Source organism: Giraffa tippelskirchi, chromosome 5 (assembly GCF_054371585.1).
Source record: "Giraffa tippelskirchi isolate mGirTip1 chromosome 5, T2T-mGirTip1v1.2.pri, whole genome shotgun sequence".
Classification (NCBI taxonomy): domain Eukaryota; kingdom Metazoa; phylum Chordata; class Mammalia; order Artiodactyla; family Giraffidae; genus Giraffa; species Giraffa tippelskirchi.
The window spans coordinates 32,496,530-32,522,804 of NC_137279.1; the positions used below are offsets into that span (position 1 = coordinate 32,496,530).

Genomic DNA, 26,275 nt, shown 5'->3' on the forward strand with positions numbered 1-26,275 from the left:
GGGTATGTGAGAGGGAGGGGCCAAGTCATGGGGGTGGTGACAAGAGGGTGGATGATGGAGTGGGGGCCCAGGTCGAGGAGGACTGGGTGGCCTGGTGCCCTCATTAATGGACACACGGCTGGCAGTTGGATGAGGGAGGGAGGGCGATGGTGGGGGTGGAGTGTGTGATTGCCATTGTTAGCAAATAGATGGGAGAGGCATACGGGTGGGAGGGTATGACGTCCAATGAAAAATTGCAGTTCCTGAGGCCCAGAGTCCTGATCCAGCCCAGAAGGTCTTAGCTCCTATTCTCTTCCACCCTCCATCCCGACCCACTGGGAGCTCCTGGGTCTGGGTCTAGATTGTGGCTCCACCTTGTGCTCATATCCGGTAACTACACCCTGGTGTCCACACCATTGTGTCGTCAGAAAAACTGAGGCTCAGCCAGCGGGCCAGGCCAGGGTCCCTATTCCCCAGCAGCACTCCACTTCGTGAGAGTGGCTCTCCAGTTAAGACCGTTCTGTGGGAGTTGGGAGCAGGGATGAGGGGCAGTGACAGCTGCAAGCTAGGCCCCACGGAAGCCTGAGGGAGTGAAGACAGGAAACGGCCCCTCCCCCACTCCCTTGGTTCTTGCTGTGCACCTGGGCCTGCATCACACAGACAGATGTGTGCTCAAATACCACTTACCAGCTGTGTGACCTTTGGCAAGCCACAGCCCCTGAGCTTCAGTTGCCCCTCTGCAAAATGGAAATGACAGTAGGACTTAAGGTAGGGTGTTCACTGAGAATCTGCCTGCTACTGTCACGGCACGTGGGACATGCTCAGTGGATGGCATTCACCTGTAGGGTGGCCAGACTGACAACAACCACCACAAGACAATTTTAATTTTTAATAAACAACAATTAACAGTTTAGAATATGTATGTCCACATGCCCATTGGGCATATACTTATACTAGAAAATTATTTGTTGTCTCTGGTGGCTCAGTGGTAAAGAATCCACCTGCCGATGCAGGAGACACGGATTCAATCCCTGGGTCAGGAAGATCACCTGGAGAAGGAAATAGCAGCCCACTCCAGTATTCTGGCCTGGAAAATTCCATGGACAGAGGAGCCTGGCAGGATACAGTTCATGGCATCGCAAAGCATTGCACACGACTGAGCGACTAAGCACATCCAAAGTTCAGATTTTTTGTGTGTTTTATCTGGCGACATTATCACTCTGCCCTCTGGGAGTTCAGTCTTCTGGGGGCGGCAGAGGCCAAAACAAGTTCTGATCCACTGGGCATGACAGGTGGCCCATGGAGTGAACTCAGGGCAGTATGGAGCACAGAGGCTGGAAAAGCCTGTTGTTGTAGTGGAACAAGCCTTGTGAAGGAGGGATCTGTACTGAGTCTTTTTTTAAATATGTATTTATTTATTTATTTGGCTGCACCAGGTCTTAGTTTCAGCATAAGGGATCTAGTTCCCTGACCAAGGATGGAACCCCAGGCCCCCTGCCTTGGGATCGTGTAGTCTTAGTCACTGGACTGCCAGGGAAGTCCCTGTACTGAGTCTTCAACAGAGATGGGAAGAGCATCCCCATTCAGACGGGGGACGTAAGCAAAGACACAGAGGGCAGACAGCAGGTGTGAGGACTCACAGTGACAGTGGATCCATGTGGCTGAAAAGGTAGGGGGAGACCAGATCACAGCATCCTTGTAGACCTTGGTGAAAAGGCAAGTTGTTTACTGAGGGCAGAGACTAGCTCAGTCACTAGACATGCACTGTAGAAAGGAGGCTGCGAGGGGTAGGTGGGGAGCAAGTCAGAGGGCCCCCACCCAGGAAGGCTGGCATAGGACTGTGTCCAGAGGGAATCGGGCGGCCGGGCCCAGCGACTAGGTCTTCTCCAGTTACCCTCCAGAGCTCCCCGGAAGTGGTCAAGGGGCGAAGGAGGCTTTGGAGGGGGGCGGGCGCTGAGAGCCCAGGTGGGTGCTGCGTCTTCCGCAGGGGAGTGAATGCCCAAACCAAGACCGGTGCCACGCCCCTGTACCTGGCGTGCCAGGAGGGCCACCTAGAGGTGACGCAGTACCTGGTGCAGGAGTGCGACGCGGACCCGCACCTGAGCGCGCGCGACGGCATGACCCCGCTGCACGCCGCAGCGCAGATGGGCCACAGCTCGGTCATCGTGTGGCTGGTGAGCTCGGGGACACGTCGGGGCGGGGCCCGGGGGAGCCGGGGCCTGGACGGGACGGGGGCGGGAATAGGAGGGGGCTGGAACCCAGTCCCCGCCCCTCTCTGCCCCGCCCCCTCTCTCCCAGGTGAGCTGCGCCGACGTGAGCTTGTCGGAGAAGGACAAGGACGGCGCCACGGCCATGCATTTCGCGGCCAGCCGCGGCCACGCCAAAGTGCTCAGCTGGCTCCTGTTGCACGGCGGCGAGATCGCGGCCGACCTGTGGGGCGGGACCCCGCTCCATGACGCCGCCGAGAACGGGGAGCTGGAGGTGAGGGCGGGGCGGGGCGGGGCGGGGGCGGGCCCGGGGCGTGGCCCGGAGGGCAGGCGCGAGCGGGAGGGGCGGGCGCCCTCTGCTGGCGCCGCGCTCGCAACACAGCTCTGCCCCCGCGCCGAGGTCCCGGCTACGGGCCAGGGGTCCTCACTGCGCACCCCTGCAGTGCTGCCAGATCCTGGTAGTGAACGGCGCGGAGCTGGACGTCCGCGACCGCGACGGGTACACGGCCGCCGACCTCGCGGACTACAACGGCCACAGCCACTGCACCCGTTACCTGCGCACCGTGGAGAACCTGGTACGCCCAGGGCGCTGTGCCCCGACCTCACCGTGTCATTGCACCCCCTACCCTGCCCCCACCTCCCCTAAGGGGTACGTGTTGTTACCTGCTTCGCCACAGAAGAAGCTGAGGTTCAGGAAAGAGAAGCCCCTTGCCTGAGGTCGCAGGAATAAGTGTCCTAGATCACTACCCCACATGACCTCTCAGCCCAGGACCACCAACCACTGGGGAGTGAGGGGATGGAGGCAAAAATATCGAGGGAAAGAGGACCAGCCTCATCCTGATGAGAGAGCCAAGGCTCGGATAAACGATACTTACACACAGCGGGAACAGGAAAGTGCATTCGCCTGTCCCCAGGTATTAATTAGCTCATTTAACTCTCAGGCTTCCCAGGTGGCGCTAGTGGTAAAGAATCCGCCTGCCAATGCAGGAGAAGAGTCGCGGGCTCGATCCCTGGGTCAGGAAGATCCCCTGGAGAAGGGCATAGCAACCCACTCCCATATTCTTGCCTGGAGAATCCCACGGACAGAGAAGCCTGGGGGGCTACAGTCCATGGGGTCGCAAAGAGTCAGACATGACCGAAGCGACTTAGCATGCACATACATCCATTTAACTCTCACCACCCCACCCCCCAGGGACTTCCCTGGTGGCTCAGAGGTAAAGAATCCGCCTACCAATTGCAGGAGGCACGGGTTTGATCCCTAAGTGGCGAAGATCCCCTGGAGAAGGAAATGGTAACCCACTCCAGTATCCTTGCCTGGGAAATCTCATGAACAGAGGAGCCTGGTGGGCTACAGTCCACCAGGGGTTGCAATGGACTCTTTGCAGTCCATGGAGTTGCAAAGAGTTGAACACAACTGAGTGCATACACACATACGTACCATCCTCTGAGGTAGGAAGTGCTAATGTCCCCATTTCACAGGTGGGTAAACTGAGTTTTGGGGAGACCCGGTCATAATTATTAAATGGTGGAGCCCCAGTGGCCTAACCTGGAGATCCCGCTCTTCACCATTACTCTGCATGTTTGTTCACTGTATGGCTACTTCATAATTGCAAAGCTGTGTTACTCCTTTTAAATGATTTTATTATGGTTACAAAGCCATGAAGTAACCCACTGGGACTTGAGCTCAGGTGTGGGTGGCTCCCAGACCAGGGCTCTGCCTCATCTGGTGCAGGAGGGGAGGAAAGAGGGCTGGTTTCACAGGCATCTTCAGAGGGGGTAGCTTGGCCATGAGAGGAGCTGCGAAATGAGGCTAGGGGAGAGAGGGCCAATGGCCTCTTGCCCAGAGCACTGCATGCCCTGCCTTTGACCACATGGGGACACTCTGGTTCTGGGGACCTCAGAGCACAGCAAGGCCCAGGGGTCAGAGACTGCTCTGGTCCCAAGGAAGAACTCACCCCACACCAAGAAAGGGCCACCCAGAGAAAGTAGTGATGCTTCAGGTAGTGAGCAACCTGTCACTGGGGTATACAAGCAGAAGTGGACATTGTGAAGGGCATTTCTGCACCTGCACCGGGGTGAGCTCCTTTCCACTGAGAATATCTGAAATTGTTTGGGGGTGGGGGGAACAGTGCCTCGTAATGGAAGCTTTGGCTGCAGGCAATGAGCAAACAAGAACCTCTCCTTGAATTCTGACTGCGGTAGGTACCCTGCCTAGTGCTTTATGGTGTAACTGCAGTTAATACACACTGTATATTAATATTGTCAGTTGACACATGGCATTTACTGGCTACCATGCACTGGCACTTCACTAACTTTTAAAATATTTGTTGCAACATTAATGAGGCAGGAAGTACTGTTATTCCCACTTACAGATGAAGAGTTTTAGGTGCAGACAGAAAGGACAAGGGACAGAAAGGTCATGCATAGAGCTAGTAAGTGGGGGAGATGAAATTTGAAACCATCACCCCAGGCTGCAAAGCCTTTGCCCCTAACCTCTGTTATCCCCAGGTCAGGGCTGGGCACCCCTGGTGCCCACTGCTGCCAGCCAAGGAAGGCTTGGCAGCTTTAGGCTGCCGCCCCAGCCCAGCTCCTATGGTTCCCCATGGCTCATGGCTTAAGCAGCAGGGCCTGGCCCCGCTGAAACGGGTGGGGTGGGGAGGCGCTGGTCCCCTCACTAGGCGGGCCCAGCTGCGGTGTGACAGATCCAAGCCATGGAGGATACTGGCCCAGAAAAGGCAAACACTCCTGCAGAGCCCCTAATTACGGGGCCAATGAGCGTGGCCGCTGAGCTGTTACCTGGTGCCAGGCCTGCCTCCCATTCCCAGGGGACCTGTGACACTTCTCAGGCAGGGAGGGGGCTCAGGGCAGGGAGGAGCAGGCCTCGGCAGGAGGCAGCGAGAGAACAAGCAGCAGTCTTGCCGGCAGCAGGGCCAGCATGGGCAACGTAAGCAGAGCCCCCACCCTAGCCTGCTCCCAGGCGGGAGGGTCAGGCTGTGGGCAGGGGCAGAGGCAGTGGTGGGGGATGGCTGAGCTCAGGCTGACTTCCCCCACCTCATCTGGGTCACCCCAGGCCCCACCCTTTCCCCAAAGGCTCCATCAGGAGACTGGGGCTGGGCTGGTGATGGGAGAGATGGAGGTTGCTGGCCCCATCCTGGGGGATCAGTCTTTCCTGCAATTTGTGGGCGCTGTGCACCCCTCCCCTCTCTCCAGCTGCTCAGATGTTCTTACCCACTCAGCGCTTGTGCCCCCTCGCTGCACTGGAGCCTGGGCCCTCTGCCCTCTGATGGGTGTCCTTGCTTGGGGTCCAGCCCAGCACCCTCTCTTCTGTCAGTCCCCAACCCCCGAGCTGAGACCAACCAGGGCTGGGAATTTCCCAGGAACCCACGGTCCTGCTGTTGGGAGGCTGGGTTTGAATCTCAGCCTGGAAAGAACCTGAGAAGAGACCGTATCATGACGGGGAAGGGAGCCCAGAAAGGCAAGTGGCTTGACCGAGGTCACACGGCAGGACCCTGGCCCAGAGTGTGCTGGTCTTTGGGGTGGGATTGCCCTTACAGCCTCCTCTCCTGCTCAGAGTGTGGAGCACCGCGTGCTGTCCCGAGATCCATCCGCTGACCTGGAGACCAAGCAGCCTGACTCGGGCATGTCCTCGCCCAATACCACCATGTCAGTCCAGCCGCCGAACTTTGACCTCAGCTCGCCCACCAGTACCCTCTCCAACTACGACTCCTGCTCCTCCGGCCACTCCAGCGTCAAGGGCCAGCACTCCGTGCATGGTGAGTGGGCCTGGAGGAGGCGGGAGGGGGAGCAGATGAGAGCCAGCCCAGTGGGCCCTCAGGGCCATCCCTGGACCTACTGTGCCCGTGGCTGGCACTGGAGACTGCCCAGGTCACCAAGAAGGGACGCTGCTTCTGGTGAGGACAGGTGACACTCATGCTTGTGTGTGTCCATCACAAACATGCCTGTACATCCACAGGTACCCTCCCACCCACAGAAGCCACATGCACCCCACTTACAGTTCATCCTTGGTGACACATGTTTCCCAGACATTACACACGACTACCCACACTCAAGAGTGCACACTTATACAGGTGTACACACAATCTATAAATATAAATACACAGACATGTGCACATACCTATACTACCTGCACACACTCATAGACCCCAGGTATAATGCAAACACATTCATAAGTACAAAGAAGCACGTACACACATTCATGAACACACATGAATGCACACTCAGGCAGAAGCCAGGCACATATGTCCACACATGCTGACCATGTCCTAGCTTAGGTGTGATGCCGGATTCAGGCCACCAGGTGGTAGCCTGCAGAGCTGGGGTGTGGCCGTCCATACTCCTGCCACCTGCCCTGCCAGATCTGCCCTGAGGAGCCACCCCTCTGCCCTCCAGGTGGCTCCGCCCCATAAGCCCATCCTGGAGCCCAAACCCTCTGCCAGCTCCCCTCCAACCTGCACACAGTGCGGGGCTGCGGGTGGGCAGGGCCAGGGTGATGGTGGACCCACAGTGGAGCCATGCATGCCAAGCTCCCCTGGAGCCAGCCTCCTTCAGTGGCAGATCATTTCCAGGCAGAAGAGGGGTCTCCAGCTGGGGATCAGCCTTTCCGAAAACTCCCCAACCCATTTTTCCCTCCCTCTCAGGGGCTCCCAACCCAAGAGCAGCAGACATACAGAGTTACATGAACATGCTGAGCCCAGAGCCGGACCTGCCCCACGGCAAGGTGGAGAAAACCAAAGCACCACCACCCAGCTTCCCTCCACCACCCCCACCCCCAGACACCCAGCTGCCCCCACCCCCACCAGGCTTCCCAGCTCCCAAGCCCCCCGAGGGGCTACAAGCAGCTGACATCTACCTGCAGACGAAGAACAAACTCCGACACGTGGAGACCGAGGCCTTCAAGAAGGAGGTAGTGAAATCCGCCCCCCACAGCCTGCCTCCCTCCAGATCCGGGAGTGGGCTGATGGGGGATGGTGGAGGCCAACAGCTAGCCTGGCTTGTGGGTACAGGGTGAGGGATGGGGGTCCCTGATCCAATGGCCTGTTCAGGAGTCAAAACTTCTGCTCAGTTCCATGGTGACTCAGGGCTGGATGCTGGAGACAGGGAGACAAGGAAGACAAAGCTACCACCCTTTGGGGAGATGGGGAGCAGGAGCGGCATGAAGGAATGTATACCCTGAGAGCCATGCCTCTAGGGAGCTGGATCCTCACCCCATCTTGCCCAGAGGAGCAAGGTGCTCATGGAGATGGCAGAGAATACGTGTAAACTGCCTCTCCACAGACCTACATGTACCCAGCTCTGGGCACAGGGGGAGAATGGCTCCCAAAGGAGTGTCTTCCAGATGAGAGATGTAGGCAGTAGTGAAGGTGAGGGTCGGAGGAGGGTGGAAGGGAGCACCAGGAGGGAGCACCAGCAAGGCTCAGCACCCTCAGCAGTGGGGGCTGGAGGCAGGGGGTAATATAGAGGCTGGCTCCCCAGTTTGGGGCTTCACCTCCCAGGTGAATAGACAAGCGGGTCCTAAGATGGGTTCTCTCCCTGGGGAGAAGCAAGCTCGTGAGAAGGGGCTGAATCCAAGGGAGCGCTCTAAGTGTGAGGGACCCATGATACAGGGCCTGTAGGATCCTGGCCAAGGCTTTGGAGCAGGGGAAGGTACAGAGGGCTGGTGTGAACAGCTCTGAGAGTCCTGGGCAGCCCGGAGGCCCAGAGGGAGCCCTGGAGTTCTGGCCAAGAGAAGAGAACCAGGCTGGTCTGAGAGGGGAGGGACCCTGAGACCCCAGGTGACCAAGTCTGGGGTAAAGAATACAGCCCCCCTAAGGTCCTGTGGGAGCCTTGACCTTGTAGTTCTCTCTCAAGCCCAAGGCAAGCCTACTCCAGAGCCAAGCTCAGTAACCAGTTCCCACAGGTGACCCAGGTCACACGACCACCGGGTGGGGAAAGGGAAGGATACAATCCCTGCAAAGGCTACCCGCCTACCCCCTTCTTGCCACCTCAGACCAGGCTCTCAGTGGTTTCCCCTTTCATCTCCGGAAGGTGGAGTGGGCCCAGGAGAAGCCTGCAGGGTGCCTCTGGGGGCTCTTGGGCCAGTGGACTTTCCTGCCCGAGCTGGTGGGCTCTGCCCCCAGTCCCAGCCGCAGGACGGGCGGCCCGGCCCGCGCTCCCTCCCCTCCCCTCCCCTCCCCTGAGCCAGAGCACCAGGACTGCGCGATCCCGTGTCCCTCCCGGGTGTGTGCGTGCCCGGAGGCAGGCGCTGGGCCGCTCCACAAAGGGTTCTTTGTGTGCTCCGCGCCCCTCGCCGCGGCTTTTTTCCCCGACCGCGGGCAGGAGCAGGGTCGCGGCGTCCGCGCCTCGGGGCTGCAGGGGGCGCCCAGGGGGCAGGCCGGCCCAGAAAAGGAATCCTGCGGTGTCGCGTTTCCTTGCAACGTGAGCCTGGCCGGGTGGGGTTCGGAGGGTCCGGGGCCACCGCGGGGACGCTCGGGGCAGGGTGGGGCAGGAGACAGACCCTGCTAGGTGACTTGGCCTTTGGCCCCTCCGCCTCTTGTCTTTCTTCCCGGGCTGGGCTTTGTGGGGGTCGGCTGCGACGGGGCGGGCCGCCCGCGCTGTCACCCGATCCCGCACTGCCGCCCCTGAAATCCGAGTCTTGGGCGCGAGTGTCGGTGTCCCTTACGCAGACCGCGATGGTTTCCAGATGCGGGAGGGGAAGAGCGGGGGCGTGACCCGGAACCCCGGGGAGCCACACGTGAGGGGGCCCACGGTGAGGCCCGAATTGTCTCTGGCGGATGGAGGCTGGAGTGCTCAACGCGGAGCGGTGGGAGAGGGGTGCAGGGGGAGCAAGACCACATTTGGCCCGCAGGGTAGGCGGGGCGGCCAGGTTTGGCCCAGCAGTTGGCAACCCTCCTCCCCCGTGGCATTCCCGACTGTTTGGGGGGTTCGGCCGGGGATTGGCAAGCTCTGGGTGATGTCAGGCCGACACAGCTCTTCGGCGCTCGAGGGCGCGGTCGGGAGGACGGGCTGGAGATGTAACCTGAGAGGAGGGATCAGGTAGCGCAGGTGTCGAGTCTATGCCGCCCCCGCCGCCAGGTGCATAGCGGGGGGCCACCGGCACGGTCGCAGGTAGGAGCAGACGCGGCCCCGGGCCGGCCCGCCGAGGACCCTGGGCAAACAGGAGCGCAGCAGGACGCGGGCTCTCGAGTGGGCTTCCTCGGCGTGGGACCCCCGCAAGAGAGGCGCGCGGGGGACCGTCTGGGGGCCGCTGTGCGGCTCAGGCCCTGGCGCTGCCGAGGCCTGGAGCTACCCCTGCTTCGGCCCCCTCTGGCGTTCGGGCTGGGTCACCCCGCCCCCGGGCCCGCCCCTTCTAGCCTCTGTAGGGTCTCCTGCGCCCGTTGGCCCGAGCCCAGAACCCCTCCCTGTCCGGCCAAACCGTGCCTGCCCTTTCACCGAGGCCCCCCGGACCCTCGCCCCAATCCTCGCTCTGAGAACAGAAAGGTCGGGGACCGTGAGCCCGCGGAAGGTGAAGCGCCGGGAGGCGTAAGGGACAAGTGCCCCGGGCTCACTCCGCCCGCTCTCTTCCCGCAGCCCAGCTCCCACGACGGCCGCAACGGGCTGCGGAGGCAGGACTCCGGCCGCAAGCCCCGCGCCTTCAGCAAGCAGCCCAGCACGGGGGACTACTACCGCCAGCTGGGCCGCCACCCCGGGGAGCCTCTGGTCGCACGCCCGGGCATGGCGCACAGCGAGGAGGTGTGTGCCCGCCAGCCCGCGCCCGCCGGCCGCCCGGGACCCAGCCGGGCCGCCCGCGTCTCACTCGCTGGCCCCTCGGCTCCCCCGCAGGCGGCTCTGCTCCCGGGAAACCATATGCACAACGGCTGTGGCGCGGACCCCAAGGCGTCCAGGGAGCTGCCCCCGCCGCCCCCGCCGCCGCCCCTGCCCGAGGCCCTGAGCTCGCCGCCGCCTGCTCCGCCTCTGCCCATGGAGGGCTCGGGCCCCGGCTGCGGGCAGCGTCGCTCCTCTTCGTCCACCGGCAGTGAGTAGGGGCTGGTTGAGGGGTGGAGGGCGGCGCTGGCCCTGAACGGGGAGGGAAACCTAGACCACCCCTTCCCCCAGCTGCCACTGTCCTGGTGCTTCCTCTTTACATACTTGATCTTTCTGCAGCCCTTACCCCAATGAGGACTTGACCCTAAGGGAAGGCTCGGAGTTGCTCTAGGTCTTGTCAGAGCAGGACTGTGCTGCGTGACCTGGGGAAAGTCCCCTGCCCTCTTTGGTCCTGCCCACTGCCTCTGGCCCAGTAGGGAAGGCCTCCCAGTTCCAGTGGCTGCTGTTTCCTACAAGCTGGTGCTAGAGAGAAGCTCGGATAAGTAGAATTAGCTTCAAGGAGGCAGGGTTGCTGGGCAGGCTTCTTCCTGCCCCATATTCCTCTGGAGTGTCTCTTCCACTCCTGGCCACTTTCTCTTTTCTCCCAAGCTGGCTATTATACATCCCAAGCCTAGCTAAGGGGACAAGGACAGCTGTCCATCATACCCTGCCCTCCCCCTCCTGGTAACACCCCAGAGCATCATCCTTTTTAAAGAGCTAGACCAATGACCAGGATTCCCGGGCTTCTTTTCTGAAATGTGGGGCCCCCTGCATGTCAGGGCCCCCAGAAGGCCCAGGAGGTGGTATCTGGGTGCTGATGCTTCCATTCCAGCCTCAGTGGGTGGTGGAGGTGCCTTCCTCACCCAGCCACTCCGCGCCAGGATCATGGTTAATACCACCATCCAAAGCTTCATCTCCCTGACTAGGTCATGAGAGGCTGCAGTAGGGTTCCAGGTAGGGCCAGCCTGGGGTCCTTGGGTACCTATGGAGCCACAGCCCCTGCAGACTGGAGCCATGGTAGCATGTTCACCATCAGTTGTGCCTCCAGCTTTGGGGTCAGTGTCTTCCCTTGGCAACGTGGAGCAAGGCTGAAGCTAGGAACAGAAAAAAAATGGACTCTGGGATTCTCCAGACCCCCCTTCGCAGGAGAGCCTGGGCTGGGTGCCCTATCCCAACCAATGCCAAGATTAAGGCCCTGGCTAGGGGGGCCAGGGCCCATGGCAGCCCAGCCCAGCTCTCAGGGCACCAACAAAGCTGAGAACTGAGCAGACCACCCTTGCGGAGCCCCAGCGCAGCCTGAGCCAGGAGCAGATGGACCGCAAAGTTCTTCCTCTCCCCGGCCTCTCTGCGCGTCTCCCTCCCTCTCCCTCTCCCGCTTTCCCTGCTGTCCTGGCCTCACCCCAGCCCCCTGCCCCCCTAACTTCGCTGTCGCTTCTCTCCTCTCCGTCCCTAGAAGTGAGAGTCCTCAGACACAGGAAGAGTGAGTAGCTGCGTGCGCGGCTCCTGGCTGAGGCGCGGGGGCGGGGCACAGGGCAGTCTTAGGAAAAGCCAGGCTGGAGGGGCTGGGGGCTCGAGGATAGGACAGGACGAGGGGCCGGCAGGCGAGGGGTACCGGACGCCACCGGCTGGATTTCCACTACTCCCACCTGCGCGTGCGCATTCTGTGCCCGGCCGACGGTGTAGCCTAAAGAAATGAGCCGGCAGCCGCGCCCATCAGGACTTTCGTCTTTTTTCCTCCTCCCACTACTGCGCTCGGGGATCCCAAGCCCCGGGGACCTAGAAGCTGTTTGTTCCCCCTTTTTCCCCCTCACCGAGTCCTGACCCCTCCTCCGGCTCTAAAGACAACCCTCTTCAAACCCCGGTCACCACCGCCGGCCTCGTCGGAAAATGCAAACTCCGCGCCACGCATTTGCATGTCATCCGCTTGGCCCTTCTTCCTAAGTGCCCCCACCCCATATCCTTAGTTAGGGCTCGGCTCTCCTGGGGCTGACAGAACTGAGCTGCGCTTTGCCATAACTGTGCTCCAAGCTTGCAACCAGTGTGTCTGCGCGGGTGTCGGTCTGTGGGCGTGTTGGGGGGGGGTGGTGGGAGGGGACCGGCCGGGTTGTGGGATCCAGGGTCCGGTGTCTAGAGCCAGGGAAGCCCCAGGTGACTCAGTCCAAGGGTCACTGGGCTTTGCTTATGCAGAGAGGGTCAGAGGGGAGACTCCACCCTGGTAGGGCTGTACCAGGGAACCCGGGACAAAGGTCAGGCGGCTGGCCCCAGGTAGTGTTTTGGAGCTGGGCAGTCAGTACGCTGGGCGGAGACATTCACTAGAGTCGCCAGGGCCGGCCCAGGAGCCATCATGAACTCCCAGGGGCCTCCGGGTGGGGGCCCCACACCCCGTAAGTAGGGCCGGGAGGATGGTGGGGCCGCACGGGCTGCTAGCCGAGAACCCGCCTCTGGGGTCCCTGAGAGCTGCCGGGATGGGGGGGCAGGACCTGGAGTGCTGCCCTCTGAGCCCATAGGAAGGCCGGGGCCCGCCCTGACTTGGGGAGGCGGCAGCAGAGGGCAGGTGGGTGGCGGTGGGGGTGCGGGGCCCACATCGGGCCAGCGTCTCCTCTCCCGCCTCCGCGCAGGCACCAAGTCTTTCAACATGATGTCCCCGACGGGCGACAACTCGGAGCTGCTGGCTGAGATCAAGGCGGGCAAGAGTCTGAAGCCCACGCCACAGAGCAAGGGGCTGACCACGGTGTTCTCCGGCAGTGGGCAGCCGGCCTCCCAGGTAGGAGACGCGACAGGGGCCCCGCCCCGGTTCCCCTCGCGCCCGTTTGCCCAGCACTCAGCCCCGCCACTTCTCCCCGCAGCCAGAATCGCCGCTGCCGCCGGCGTCGCCGGCACCGTCACGGGCCCGGAGCCCCACTCCGCCGACCGTGGGGTCCCAGCCATTGCTCAATGGCAGCGTGGCGCCGGCGCCGCCCACCGCCCCTGCGCCGGGCGTGCAGCTGGACGTGGAGGCGCTCATCCCCACGTACGACGAGCAGGGCCGGCCCATCCCCGAGTGGAAGCGCCAGGTGATGGTGCGCAAGCTGCAGCTGAAGATGCAGGAGGAGGAGGAGCAGAGGCGGAAGGTGGGCGCGGAAGGGCTTCCCAGAGCGCCCTGGGGTCTGTACCTGGGCTCGTCGCCCCTCCCCCACACCATCCCTCAACCTGCTCGGGCCCTTTCAGCCTCAGACGGCTCCCATGACCTTTGGGAAAAAAGCAAGGTTGGACCACCACCGCTCTCCTGGGACTGTTCCCAGTCTCCACCGCCAGCACCACCCCCACCACCTCCCAACAGCCTGTCCCTTAATGAGAAGGCAATGTTTATCAAGCTCTAAAGTGCCCTCAAATCGCTTGTTATCTTGTTAACATGACTATTGTGGTTCAGGTGCTCTGGGTGGGGCTGGGCTTCTTCACTTCCGACAAGCTCTCAGGTGAGGCTGACTCATCCTAGGGGCGGCAGGAGCAGCCAAGAGGCTTTTGGTGGTAGTCAGACTGCCCTGGGCTCCTTTCCTGAACTGCCTCTTCCAGCCTCAGGCTTCTCATCTGTTACCATCACTGACTGGCAGGATAGTTTGCCCTTCATCTGCTGAACAAACATCCCCTGGGTGCCGTCTTGTTTATTGCACATTGTTGGATCCACTAGGGATTTACAGTGAATATGTCAGGGCCTGCCCTCAAGGTGGCTGTGGGGGTGGGGGTGGGGTGACAACCAATAAGCAAACACAGCACCTTAGTAGCTGATAAATGCCCCCAGGGAGACAAAACAGGTCAAATGAGGAGGTGATCTGATGGGGAGGGCAGAGGACTGGGGCAGCCCAAGACCCACCATCCTATTAATATTTGGGTTTGGGGTGGGCTTAGGAGAGGAGAAAGTGATGTCTAAGGTAGCCGTGGAAGATTAGGAAGAAGGGGTCAGGGAAAAGAGTGGGGCAAAGAGCAAGCAGGAAAGACAAGGGAGGTCTGGGAATCAGAGCGGGTGTGGTGGCTCCAGGACTATACTACCCAAGGGGCGGAGCTGGAGATGTCAGTCCTGGTCAGGCCACCTAGGCCTGGCTTTGAAGAAAATGGACTTTCTCCTAGAGCAGTGGGGAGCCTGGGAGTGGGATTGAGTGGCCAAGTGGCATCATCATTTTTTTTTAACTTCTATTCAGTAAGTATCTATTGAGTGCCAAGCGAAAGCTAAGTAGTGGAGCACACATGTACATGTCACAGTATCTATCTTTAAAGCACTCACCTTCTGGCAAGGGAAGCAAGTATATAGAATTCAGGGAAATAAACTTAATAATAGAAACCAGCCAAAACATAGATTTATGTATAGATGCTTCTTTCAAAGTTGCGGCATCATCATATTTGTACGTGGGAAACATGTTCCTAAGTGGGACTGTACTGGCCAGGATGGATTGGGACGCCTGTGAGGTGATGGCAGCCCCTCCCCCCACCCCGCTGGAAAAGTGTAGAATGAGGAACAGATGAGACTCTAAGAAAATGCCCATCGAGCCTAGCTCTATCAATTGTGTTATTCTAGGAGTCAGTCTGAGAAGGCACTGGTGACCCACTCCAGTACTCTTGCCTGGAAAATCCCATGGACAGAGAAACCTGATAGGCTGCAGTCCATGGGGTCGCTAAGAGTCGGACACGACTGAGCGACTTCACTTTCACTTTTCACTTCCATGCATTGGAGAAGGAAATGGAAACCCACTCCAGTGTTCTTGCCTGGAGAATCCCAGGGACGCTGGAGCCTGGTGGGCTGCCGTCTGTGGGGTCGCGCAGAGTCGGACACGACTGACGCGACTTAGCAGCAGCAGCAGCAGCAGCAGCAGCAGGAGTCAGAGTGGGTGGGAACAGGAGTGGAAGCCACAGGCTCTTTAGCAGCCTCTCATTCAGTAGTAAAACCAATGGCATAGACAGGGAAGGCTTGGCTGCAGTGGACTTTGATTAGGGGGGTCATCTGTCTGGAGTGAGGAGCGGCCTCGCTGGGATCTGGCCTCAAATCGCAGACCTTGGATGGGGCGGAGGGAAAGTACTGCCGTCTGTCGCAGCTTCGACGCCTTTTGCATGTTCCTTCGGTGGTGTAATGAGCGACCAAACCAGGTGTGGAGACCCCATCCGCCGGCCCTACCTCTGCAACAGCGCCCAACGCCCAGTTGTGTGTCTTGCCAGCGACCAAAGCGGACACTGCCCAGCGCCTGGAGCGGCGGCCTGGGCCGAAGCCTCGTCCCAGCTTAATCGCCTGCCGGCCAGGCGCGGCCGGTCCCTGCAAACGCAGCCCCGCGGAGCCATTACACCACCCAGGACATGCAAATGGCGCCCCCCGGCGACCGTCGCGGGAGCGGAGCCAGAGGGAGACGCGCCCCCCTCCCCTCTTTTGTCTTCCCCGCCTTAGCTGACGGCCGCCAGCTTGTGCTGCTACCCCCGCGAGGGCTGGAGGTACTCCCGCGAGCACAACGCCATTCTCGGGCCCTTCGGCGAACTCATGACCGAGGCCGACATCCTTCGCATCGAGCAGCAAATTGAGAACCTGCAGGTGCTGCACAAGGCGCAGAAGCTGGAGGCGCGCCTGGAGCAGCTGGAGCTGGAGCTGGAGCAGCTGCTGCCCATCTCGGCCGCCCTGTCGGCGCCGCGCTTCACCGTCGACCCACGCCGCATGCACGGCCGCGCCGCCAGCCTGCCCGCCTGGTGCAGCAAGATCTCCGTGCTGCTCAAGGGCATGGCCTCGCTGCTGGCCGCGCTGGGCGGACGGCCGGCGCACCCGGCCGAGCTCCTGGCTGCAGACACGGGCCAGCCGCTGCCGCCGCTGACTGATGCCCCCTGGCGACCGGGCCCGCTCTGCCTGGGCCGCTCGCATTCGCTCAGCTGGTGCCGCGAGGCCGTGGCGCGCGAGATCCTCGAGTGCGGCGTCTCCGTGCGGCACCTCCGCGCCACGTACGAGCGACGCGCCCAGGGCTCGGAGCCCCCGCGCGGCCCGCGCCAGAAGCTCTCGCTGCCTGCCAGCACGCCGGACCGCGAGCCCATCCTCGAGGAGGACTACCTGGCGGCCAGCCCCAGCGAGCCGAGCGCCTCCGCAGCCGCCACCGCCAACAGCCTGCCGGCCGCGGGCGAGCCCGTGGGCGTCCTGGGTGCGCCCGAGGTGCCGGGCCGCCAGGCGGCGCTGCCAGGGCCCGAGCATCTGGCGCACAGGCCGCCGTCCTCCACAGAGCTGCGCGGCGTCCAGGACTACATCGACATGCGCAAGGAGCGCATCGTCTACCTCTTCCTGGAGCACTGGCGCAAGTGGACCTTTCGCGGCCCCGGGCACAACGCCCAGGTGCGCCTGCGCAGACTCCTGCCCCGCGTGGTGGCTGCGGGCGCCGGCGCCGCTGCTGCCTCCCGGCCGCCGGGGGGCGATGGCCCGGACAAGCGGCTGCTGCGCCTGCTGAAGCAGCGGCAGGTGGTGGGCAAGCTGCTGGGCCACTGGCGGAGCCTGCTGCGGCAGGTGCCGGCGCGCCAGCCCCACGGCCAGACCCTGGCGCACGGCTTGTACTGGCCCGAGCACTTCCTGCCGCCCCTCGACGGCGGCACGCCCCGGCGCTACGACAGCCTCACGCTTGACCTCTTCATGCTCGGCTACTTCCAGCTGCTCGAAATGGGCCTGAGCCGCGAGGAGCGCAAGTTCCGCCACCTGCTGTGCTACGAGATGTTCGACCGGTTGGGCAGCCACCCGTGGGAGCTCATCCGTCTCTTCCACCGCGTGGTGATCGAGGAGGTGGAGGCCGGCCGGCGCAGCTGGAGCGACGGCTTCGAGGACCTCAGACGCCAGTTCTTCGAAGACAGCCCGGAGGCTGAACCGGCCCGGGGAGAAGAGGCGGAGAAGGAGCAAAAGGAAGGGACAGATAAGGATGAGAGGGAACCGATGGCAGAGGCCAGTACAGCTCAGGCAGGGAACTGGCCAGAGGGGCAGCCCGAGGCGCCAGCCCATGCGCGGCTGCCCCCGCCTTCATCCCCGCCCACGCCTCCCCCGACATCGGTCCCTCCTAGTTCCGAAGACCCTCTGGAGCTGGTGTCTGAGATGGGCGAGTTCAGCAATGAGGACATCTGCCGGTACATCGACAGGAGCTTCTCCTTCTGGAAGGAGAAGGAGGCAGAGCTCTTTGATATCTGAGCCACAGGATACGGAATTTACCCTCAAGTGTCTTAACCTGGGCCTGGATGCCTGTCTGATCCCCTCCAGAAGTCAGAAGCGGCAGGAAGAAACCAGGACAGGACGAGTGGCCTTGGAAAAGCCAGAGGGTCCAGGACCAGGCTGTCTCAGCCTTTAGTGGCCGATTGTGGGGTGTTGGCAGGAATCGGCAGAGCAGAGCACGCGGTCAACCAGGTGTCCCCCTCTGGCTCTGCAGCAATGCCTGGCTCCGTCTGGAGCCAGGTGGAAACAGCAGCCCCTGTGAGTGGGGGACTGTGGGTCCCCCTTGGGGCCCTGTGGCTTTCATTTTTCACTGGAGTTCAGAGCGACCTCTTTGGCTGAGGTCAGGGGAGCCACATGTGCAGTGTTCATTTGACGTGTCCAGACTCTTTCTCCTCTGTAACATGCACGTAATAAAACTCTTTGCTGTAAGCTGCCTGTGTTGGATCCTCCCCGCACGGTGTCATTGCAGCAGCACAGTTGTTGAGCTGGTGTCCCCCCACCCCCACCCCTTTCAGAATAGGATAGGCATGGGCCAGAAGTTCCTTCTCAGTGGCACCAGGGACCAGTCTGAGCCTCTCTGAGCTGGAAGGAACTATGGGGGCCCAAGTATGAGTCTGCCCAGATTCTGGGTCACTGGCCTGGGAGCCATCTATCCACCCAACCCTGTGGGGAATCTCCTCTGCTGCTCTTCTACTTCTGCACTCAGCTCTTGACTCTCTGGCGCCCCCTCTAGGACACAGGGGCCTGAGTCTTCATCCATTTGCCCTACAGAAGGGTCTCTTCCTGCAACCGGTTGACCCTGACTCAAAGAGGTCCCCTGGGTGGGGGTGCTGGCCCCCATCTCCCAGCCCATGCTGTGCTGTGTTTCAGGAGGAGCAGGAGGAGGCCTGGCTGGCCAGCATGCCTGCCTGGAGGCGGGACATCCTGCGGAAGAAGCTAGAAGATGAGAGGTGAGCTGGGGAAGACGCAGGGCTCAGCCAGGTGTCTTGATTGTGTCCCTGAGGTGGTGGCACCAACCAATGCTATCTCTTTTTTCTTCCAGGGAGCAGAAGCGGTGAGTGTGGCGCTGGGCCCAACCTGTGTCCCTTCCCCCCACCCAGTCCCAGTCCTTTGGCCTCCTCATCCAGGCCCATTGTGAGCACTTCCCCTTGTCACTCAGCCCTGTTTGCACAGCATCTTTGCTCCCAATAATGCCACCAAACATTAGTAACTTATCCACTGCCCTCCAAAGTCTAGTTCTTATGCTGTAATAACCTGTCCCCCCAATTACCCAGCCCTCTCCCATTAACCTAGCCTCTCTGCCCTGCAGTTAACCCAGCCTCAGTATCAAAAACCTAGCGCATCTGTCCCTCAATTTTTTAACAAAATGTATGTCCCTCAATTCTGTAGTTTTTACCCCTAGTAATCTAGCCAAGTGCTGTCTGATAAGGGTATCATTTGAGCCATAAATTTTCTAGCTGCCACAGTGAAAAATAAAAAGATGAGTGAACTTAATAGTATATTTTATGTAACCCAGTAATAGTAATTATAAAAAATTGAGATGTCTTACATTCTTTTTTAAAACTAAGTCTGTGAGTTGCAATGCACATTTTGAGCCTACAGTGCATCTCAGTCCCAACATTTCAAATGCTCAACAGCCACACATGCTTAGTCTTAACGGGAGCAAAGATGCTGATGATGCTTACCCTCATCACCAGCGCAGATCTAGCCATGTTCTAATAACCTGTCCCCAGTTACCCAGCGCCTGTCTCCCAAAAATGTGGTCCTTCTGCTGCCCAGCAACCCTACCCCAGTCCCAGGAACTCAGGTCCTAGCCGCAATAATTTCATGCCCTTCCCCCACACCACCCCCTCCTCATCCTCTGCCACAGTGTCTCAGCATTTGTATCAAGTAACACCCGGTCAGCAATATCCAAGCCACAGTCTCTCACTCACCCAACTCCTGTGTGTTCCACCGCCCCACCCCCGGCCCCGTGACCCCAGTCTGCCCCTAGTCAAGCCCCTCTGTCCCCAGCAATCCCACCCACATGCCTCCTAACCCAACCCCTGTCCCCAATTCCCTTCTGTCCCTACAACCCATGAAACGAGTGCCTCTGTTCTCAGCAACCCAGCCCCTGCCCTTAGTAACCCACTCCTTGCCACTGCTGGCCCCGCGTGGGGCCTGGCCCACCCTCTCACCCTTGCCCGGGGTTCTGCCCCCACCCCATGCCTAGGAAAGAGGAGGAGAGACAGAAGCAGGAGGAGATGCAGCGGGAGAAAGAGCAGTCGGAGAAGCTGCGGACGCTGGGCTACGACGAGAGCAAGCTGGCGCCCTGGCAGCGACAGATCATTTTGAAGAAGGGGGACATAGCTAAGTACTAGACGCAGCCTCGCGAGCTCGGGGGTGCCCCCAGACCCGCCCCGGCCTGCCGGCCCGGGCGGAAGGGCTGGGAGCCTCGCCGCCCTCCCCTCCCGCGCTGAAACCCTTCCTTGACCCCAACCCCGCATCCAGTCCCGGGCGACGCTGCAGCGCGCCAGTCGCCGCCGCCGCCGCCGCCCAGAAAAAGTGCCCAAGCTGTTGACGCAAAAAAGATGCTGCTTATTTGCATGCCTACTTACATATATTTGCATGTTCGTTGAATGTCAAAGTGTGCAGAGCTCTTCCCGAGCTCCGTGGGTGACTTTGTTTTCCTGCGGGGCGCGCACCCGGCTGCCGCCCCCTCCCCCGCACCCCGGAACCCACGTCTCTGGCGCATCCTGGGCGGAGGCAGGCCCCGCGCTCGGGGAAGGGGTTTTCCTCCCTCCCTGACCCAGATCGGCGCCCGGCCCAGCCCCGGCCGCATTTCCCATCCCCACCGAGGGTTTCCTCTCAGTCATGTTTACCAGAAACGATGCAAACTGCCCGTCGTAGGAACGGAGTTGCCGCTCTGGGCGCCCCACCACCCTTAAGTCTGCGCGCCGTCCCCAGCCAGGTCCCGCACCTCCCCAGACCCTTTCACTGCCCTGGTGGAGTGAGCGGAGGACGGGGGACCCTAAAGCTGTGTCTCCCAACTGCTGCCTCTCCGATCCCCGCCATCTCGCACCCCCATTAAAGCTCTCTCAGCCGCCCGGGGCCCATGCTCACTCTCACTTGCCGACACCGCGACTTCCTCTCCTCCTCGGGGTAACTGGGCCACGGCTGAGCGGGAGGGGAAGGCTTGGGATGAGGGTCACACGGTCCTTCGCCGTGGGTGCCAAGATTTCTGGCCCTGCGGAAACCAAGTCTGGGCCACTTAACACCCCCAGCCCCGCGGAAACACCAAGCTGTAGCTTTTCTTCATAGATTTAATACCGAGGCCTCAACCAAACACAAGCCGAGAAACAGCTGAGCGGCCTCGACGTCCGCCTGATCCCTGTTGGCGCTGCCTTGCCGTAACTGGACCCTGGGGGCGCTCAGGGGTGAGGCTGGCTGGCGCTGCTACGCAGAGCCGTGCCAAGGACTTAATAAGCGACATTAAATGTCTACACGCATAAGTAACCGTACTTAGGGCTTCTGCAAGGGCCACCGAGAGCCCCGAAGTGGTGGGTGGGCGCCGGCGTCAGGGGCCACGCTGTAGGCGGCTCCGCAGGTCCTCGGCGCAGCCGTCCAGCCCCATGCGCTCCAGGGCCGCGTAGACGGCGCCCAAGCCCGCGTGCTGCTGCTGGCGCCAGCGCTTGAGCATCTCGTACTGCTGGTCGCGGAAGCGGCCGACCTCCACCTCCACCGCCTCGATCTCCGCCTCGCGCAGCCCGAGTGTGCGCACAAACTCCTTCCAGCGCCGCGCGGGCACGGCGTCCATCACGTCGTAGAGCTGCGGGCCTGGCTGGAGCGTGGCAGCCGCCGAGCCTGCAGGGGGCGCTGGCGAGGGCGGGGGCGCTGGCGAGGGCGGGGGCGGCGGGCCTGCGGGCGGGCCAGAGAAAGCCAATGCGGGGTGCGGGCAGGGGCGAGGGACAGGGGCTAAGTAGGGCAGGAAGGTCCACCTGGCCCATTAGGGGATGTGGGCAAGTGGCCACAGGAAACTACAGCTTATCGCCTCAGACTCAGAAGAGGTCAAGCTCTCAGGCCACTGAAATCCCTTACCAGAAGCTCTGCTGGGCAGCTGGTCCCAGGACCATGTGGCTTCCGGGCAGGGCGCCTCCTGGGTCTGGGGAGAGCCAGAGGTCCAGCTGTGGCCTACTAGCTGGACAGGGCACACCTTCTCACTGCTGCTGGGTGGCATCAGAAGGGCGGGGCTGCTCTCCGGGGGTGAGAGATGGGTGGTCTGGAAGCCAAGAGAGACCCCCCGGGGTCAGCCTTGCTTGCCTAGCAAGGCCCCTGCCTGTGCTGGGGTCTCTGAGCAGGAGTGGGCACCCCTGACTCAGTAGACACATCTCCCATTCCACCTCCCCTGGGCAGCTGTGCCCTCTCACTGTGACCCAGGAGAGGAGCTCTGTCCTCTGCCTGGAATGCCCTGCCCCTGGTGCCCTCTCCTTACTCCCCCAACCCTGGCAGAGGCCTCCTGTTCATCCTACGGAACTGAGCACTCCTGTTTACCTGTCTGGACCCTGTAGGCTCAGAGCTACTCAGAGATGCTCTCTTTCACTGATAACTTGGCACGTATGTTTGTTAGGTCTCTTCAGTGCCTGGGATCCAAGTGATAATAAGGCCCAACCTCTCAGCTCCAGGAGACTTGCTCACGCTCCTCCCAGAACACTAACTACTGAGGATCTCACCTGTAGGGGGGTCAGGACCTCCACACCAGTGTCATCTGCTGCGGGACACAAAGAGAGTCTAATGAGCAATCAGGCAAGGCACTTGAACCTGGGTGCTAGCCCAGCTCCTCTTGGGTTCCTCTGCACCCCACTCCCATCACTCTCTGCCTCAGTTTACCCACCATAGCCAGGCCCAATGGGCTGTGGGCTACCCATCCTGACCCCAGGCCTCTCAGAATATGTGTGTTTGTACATGCACTTACCAGGACCCATGGCCTTGCAAGGCTGGCAGCGGCGGTATGTGTAGGTCAGGGTGGCACCAAGCAGGAGTGGGACCACCAGGCCTGCCACAAGCATCTGCACCCAGAACACTGAAAGAGCAGCTGGTGGGTGGTGGGTGGTGGGTGGAAGCCATTTCCCGACCTCCCCGTGGCCCATCCCAGCTCTCCCACTGGCATTTCCAGTTCACCACATACTCTGCCTCCAGCCACAGACAGCCACACAGGGCTCAGGACAGCTCCCAAGGGTGCTCCTGCAAGGGGAGGGGGAAATGGGTGGAGGGTGAGGTACACACCAGGAAGGACTGCTCAGGACCACCCAACATCTTCTCCACCCTGGAGGCCCTGCCCTCCTGAGTCTCGCTCTACCTAAGAATGTTCCCAAAGTACTGCTGAAATGTCACCAGTGTTCATACAATAGCAACAAACATCACTTACTGGGCATCTTCTAGAATAGACAGAAGGGCACTAAAATGTCAACTCTGGGATTTGCCTGTTTCATTCCCTGTTGTTTCCCTAGTACCTGGAACAGTGTCTGGAAATAGTAGATACTCGAGAAATTTGCTGAGCAAATGAGTGACTAATCACCCCTTAACCATAGCCCCAGGGGAGCTTACTAACACCCCCCTGTTCAGATGGGGAGCCGACAGATTGAAGAGGTGAAGTAACTTGCTCAAGATACCTCAAGGAACCAGGGGGAGATCTTGAGCCTCAGCCCAAGTTTTGAAACTACATTAACGTGACTCTCTAAGTGACACATCCTATCCTTAACATAGGGCCGGAAAGATTACTAGAGGAAAGTATGACATAAAATAGAGACGTGCCCCCTTACTTATCTGACATAAAGTGAATTCAGATTTCTCTTTACCATTCAAAATTTGTCTGAAGAGGGGCCCACCTACCATGGAACTGAGTTCCCTCTTCCCTGCCCCTCGACCCCCACTCTGCTCCCAGCCTCCCTTCCCCCAGCCCCAGGCTGCCAGGAAGTTACGTGGGACAGGACACGCAGCTCTTGCCATATTCATAGAAGCCAGGCAGGCAGGTCCCACAGTGGGTGTCTCTGCTGGAACCTATGGTCCAGTAGATAATGTGAGTCAGGATGGGAGAAGAGGAGGTGGGGACGGGGTGGGGTGTGGGAGCCCAGAATAAGGGTACTCACAAGGTGTCTGCGTATGGCGGTGCAGGGCCCCGCAGTCTGTGCATGGGTGGCAGCGAAAGGGGGAACCATGCCGGCACTGGCTGACCATGCAGTCCATGAACCAGCCCGGCCTGCAGCCACAGTGGGTGTCCGCTACTGCTGAACAGTTCCTCAGGGCCATCTGGGGGGCTGGTGTGAATGGGAGTTGGGGAGACCAGGGAGAGGAGAGGCTGTCAGAGCCAGAGACCCCCACAGAGAGGCGGGACAGGTCCCCTGGAGAATGGAGATGCAGAGACCAGAGACAGGACTGCCCCAAAAGTGAGAGAAGTGTGGGGATCACCGCAGACCAGAGGCTGGGGCACAGGGACAGGGAGGTCACCGGGATGAGAGGGCACAAAGACATCCTGAGGCAGGACCAGGGTGGAAGCCCCAGCATGGCGTGGCATGCGGTGGCATGGGGTGGGGTGAGGTGCAGTGGGGTGGCATGCGGTGGGCACAGGGGCCTCCTACCCAAAGGCTGGGCTCAAGCCAGCCACTTCCTTCAGAAAGACCCTGGCTGGACGTGTCCTCAAGTGCCCCCCAACCCCCAGCACTAGGCAGCCCCTCACCCAGCTCATCGCAGGCCTGGCAGCGGGCACAGCGGGTCTCGTAGTGGTTTTCCCGGGCCAGAAAGGTGCCCTGCGGACAGGGGAGGCAGGTGGCCGCGCCACAAGGCTTTGTGCAGGGCGCCTTCAGGTAGTGCCCTGTGGAACCCAGTGTGGGGTCAGTCAAAGGGGGCTTCCACCTTCCCCTCCCCCCATCTCTGGCTCCACTTTCAGCCTCCCCTCCCCTCATCCCTAGCCTGCCCACCTCCACTCTCCAGCCCCACCTGACCCTCACCTGTCTGTGGTCAGCCCTCACTTCCTCCCATGTCCCTCCCACCCCTTCAGCCCCTCACCTGCTGGACAGCCCTTGCAGCAGCCCGGACCACTCTGCTTTGGGAAGCTGTGGCTGCAGTCACACCGGGGGCTGGGGGTGCTGGCCTGGGCACCCAGCAGCAGCAGGAAGAGGAGGGCCTGGGGGACAGGGGCTGCTGGCTCCCAGCCTGGCTGCCCAGGCGGGGGTCTCTCTCTGCCCAGTCTCTCCCACCCCAGCAGCTGCCCTCAGAGCAGCCCATTTCTCAGGTTCTTGAGCAGAGGAGGTGCCCATGGGTGGGGGGGGGTGAGACTGACTTCCTTCCCCTGGGTACAGACGGGGCTTGGGAGGAGCAGATTACAGGCTTCCTGCCAGCCCCGCATGTTGCCCTCCAGAGGGCAGGAACCAGGCAGCCCCGCCCCCACCCGTGCTTGCGGTAAGGTGGGGGACCCTGATCTTTCCCTGCCGGGGTCCCCAGACCCCTCTAGCCCCTGACATAGTGCTTCCTCTCTGCAGAAGGGCCCCGCCCCGGCTGAACCTCTATCTAGGTCGGAAGAGGGACCCAATCCCCAGGGAAACCCGATCGAAGACATGTATTCCCCTACCCTCCCATCCCCTGTCCCCTACCTCTGCCTCCCCGCGCTCCCCTCCTCCTGCGTCCCCTTCCTCCGGCGCAGGGACCCAGGCCCCGGCAAGGCTCGAGGTCATTCCACTGCGACCCTACTCACCGCCGCCGCCGCCGCAGAGGTCCCCGGCCGCGGCTGCGGCTCCATGGCCCTGGGCGCCACGCTGGGCCCTCGACCCGATCGGGCTTCCCCTGCTCCGCCCGCCGCGGGTGGGGCCCAGCCGGGCGCCCTGAGGCCCGCCCCGCCTGAAGAGCCCGCCTCGGGGGTGGGGGCCAGGGCGGGGCTGCCTGGAAGGGAGCCCCCAGCCCGCACCTGAGCTCACCTGAAGCAGCTAGTGGGCAAGGTGCACATAGCAAGGGGCCGCGTCCAGGTCCCACGCCTGGGTTCTAGCTCAACCCAGAGACCACCTCTTCCTAGAGAGGCGATCTCTCCTCTCCTGGCCTCAGAAGCACCCTCAGCCATGAGGGCTTGGGCCAGAAGAATCCAAGTGGGAGACCCACCCTCCCCACACAGGGCATGACCCTGCCCTGGAAGGCAGCCCTAGGTGGCCCTTTCAGTAGCCTGAGCCCGTGGACCACCCTGGTGCCAGCTCAGAGGGGTGGCTTGGGGTAGAGCCCTCCAGGGCCCCACGTGGGGAGGGCACCTGGTGGGGGGCTCTAGTGGTGGACTTCATGGCTGTGGCAGGGGACAGGGCTGACCTTGGGAGTACTGGTCAGGCGATCTCTGCCCCACGAAGTCGCTTCTGCTCCCAGTTTTGCCCAGCAGTGGCCCACCACAGACGGAGGGGACAGGAGCCCAGGGGGACACTGAGTGCACCTGAGTCCAGAAAGGGGGCATTCCAAAAGCAAAGGACTCTTTCCAGTGAAGTATATACAAGTCTTTATAAAAGAATCAAAAGCTCAATAAATATGCAACTTTACACAGAGCCCATTCCAAGGACTGGGAAGAGGGAAAGGGGACTAAAGGCAGGGGAACCATCGTCCCATTTGGCGCCAGATGTGGGTGGAGGAGGGAAGGGCTGCCTGGGACCCCAGCCCTGGAGTCCAGCCCAGAGAACTGGAGGTCCTGACTTCAGAGAGCATTGGGCAAAGGACCCTGCCTAGGCTGGGGGTGGGGGGGTGGGGAAATAGGCAGGTTAGTGACAGCGGTGACTGTCAGGGGGTCCTACAGTCTGGGCCTCTGCTGAGCCCTCCTCCACTTCCATCCGGTCTGGCAAAGTGCAAATTGGGCCCCCGGGGGCGATGGCGGTGTCCGGCTGGGCACTCCGGCCCGTGTGCACATTAAGGCAGCAGCTGGAGCAGGGGCCGGCACACCCCAGGAGGCATGCTGTCTGCTGTCCTTTGGTCAGTGGCACCCTTGGGGGCCTCCCTCTGCTCAGACCTCCCTGCAGTGGAGAGGAGGGGAGAGACAGTCCTTCCTTGG

At 61.2% G+C, this 26,275-nt stretch overlaps 3 protein-coding genes across 33 annotated transcripts in view; 1 reads left to right on the plus strand and 2 right to left on the minus strand.

The window, feature by feature from the left end:
- The window catches only part of ESPN (espin), a 34,216-nt gene extending 13,901 nt beyond the window's left edge, over positions 1-20,315 (plus strand). The window contains exons 1-14 of one of the 16 annotated variants that reach the window (XM_081490353.1): positions 448-747; positions 1,416-1,648; positions 1,967-2,153; positions 2,278-2,460; positions 2,630-2,761; positions 5,758-5,959; positions 6,845-7,110; positions 9,774-9,935; positions 10,026-10,218; positions 12,665-12,810; positions 12,893-13,156; positions 18,100-18,179; positions 18,272-18,283; positions 19,442-20,315. In XM_081490353.1, the coding sequence (XP_081346479.1) occupies positions 1,635-1,648; positions 1,967-2,153; positions 2,278-2,460; positions 2,630-2,761; positions 5,758-5,959; positions 6,845-7,110; positions 9,774-9,935; positions 10,026-10,218; positions 12,665-12,810; positions 12,893-13,156; positions 18,100-18,179; positions 18,272-18,283; positions 19,442-19,589 (1,989 nt within the window). In that variant the 5' untranslated portion in view covers positions 448-747; positions 1,416-1,634 and the 3' untranslated portion in view covers positions 19,590-20,315. Of the gene's footprint in view, positions 1-447; positions 748-1,415; positions 1,649-1,966; positions 2,154-2,277; positions 2,461-2,629; positions 2,762-5,757; positions 5,960-6,844; positions 7,111-9,698; positions 10,219-11,499; positions 11,527-12,664; positions 12,811-12,892; positions 13,157-15,453; positions 17,659-18,099; positions 18,196-18,271; positions 18,284-19,441 lie in introns of those variants that run through there. The other 15 variants (XM_081490344.1, XM_081490343.1, XM_081490350.1 and 12 more) reach the window with 15 other exon arrangements.
- A 200-nt stretch (positions 20,316-20,515) lies between these two features.
- Positions 20,516-25,046, minus strand: TNFRSF25 (TNF receptor superfamily member 25). Of its 10 annotated transcripts, none has more exons than XM_081490359.1 (10): positions 24,956-25,046; positions 24,271-24,388; positions 23,942-24,076; positions 23,355-23,522; positions 23,187-23,265; positions 22,394-22,449; positions 22,181-22,288; positions 21,939-21,973; positions 21,307-21,487; positions 20,516-21,126 (listed from the first exon to the last, which is right to left on the minus strand). In XM_081490359.1, the coding sequence occupies exons 1-10, from the start codon at positions 24,998-25,000 to the stop codon at positions 20,786-20,788; spliced, it is 1,266 nt and encodes a 421-aa protein (XP_081346485.1). In that variant the 5' UTR covers positions 25,001-25,046; the 3' UTR covers positions 20,516-20,785. The 10 variants fall into 10 exon arrangements, with proteins under 10 accessions (XP_081346485.1, XP_081346484.1, XP_081346483.1 ...); XM_081490358.1 differs by having other exon boundaries at positions 21,939-21,976; XM_081490357.1 differs by having other exon boundaries at positions 22,181-22,300.
- A 669-nt stretch (positions 25,047-25,715) lies between these two features.
- The window catches only part of PLEKHG5 (pleckstrin homology and RhoGEF domain containing G5), a 53,800-nt gene continuing 53,240 nt past the window's right edge, over positions 25,716-26,275 (minus strand). For all 7 annotated transcript variants that reach the window (XM_081490373.1, XM_081490365.1, XM_081490367.1 and 4 more), the window contains one exon: positions 25,716-26,237. In XM_081490373.1, the coding sequence (XP_081346499.1) occupies positions 26,228-26,237 (10 nt within the window). In that variant the 3' untranslated portion in view covers positions 25,716-26,227. The remainder of the gene's footprint in view (positions 26,238-26,275) is intronic.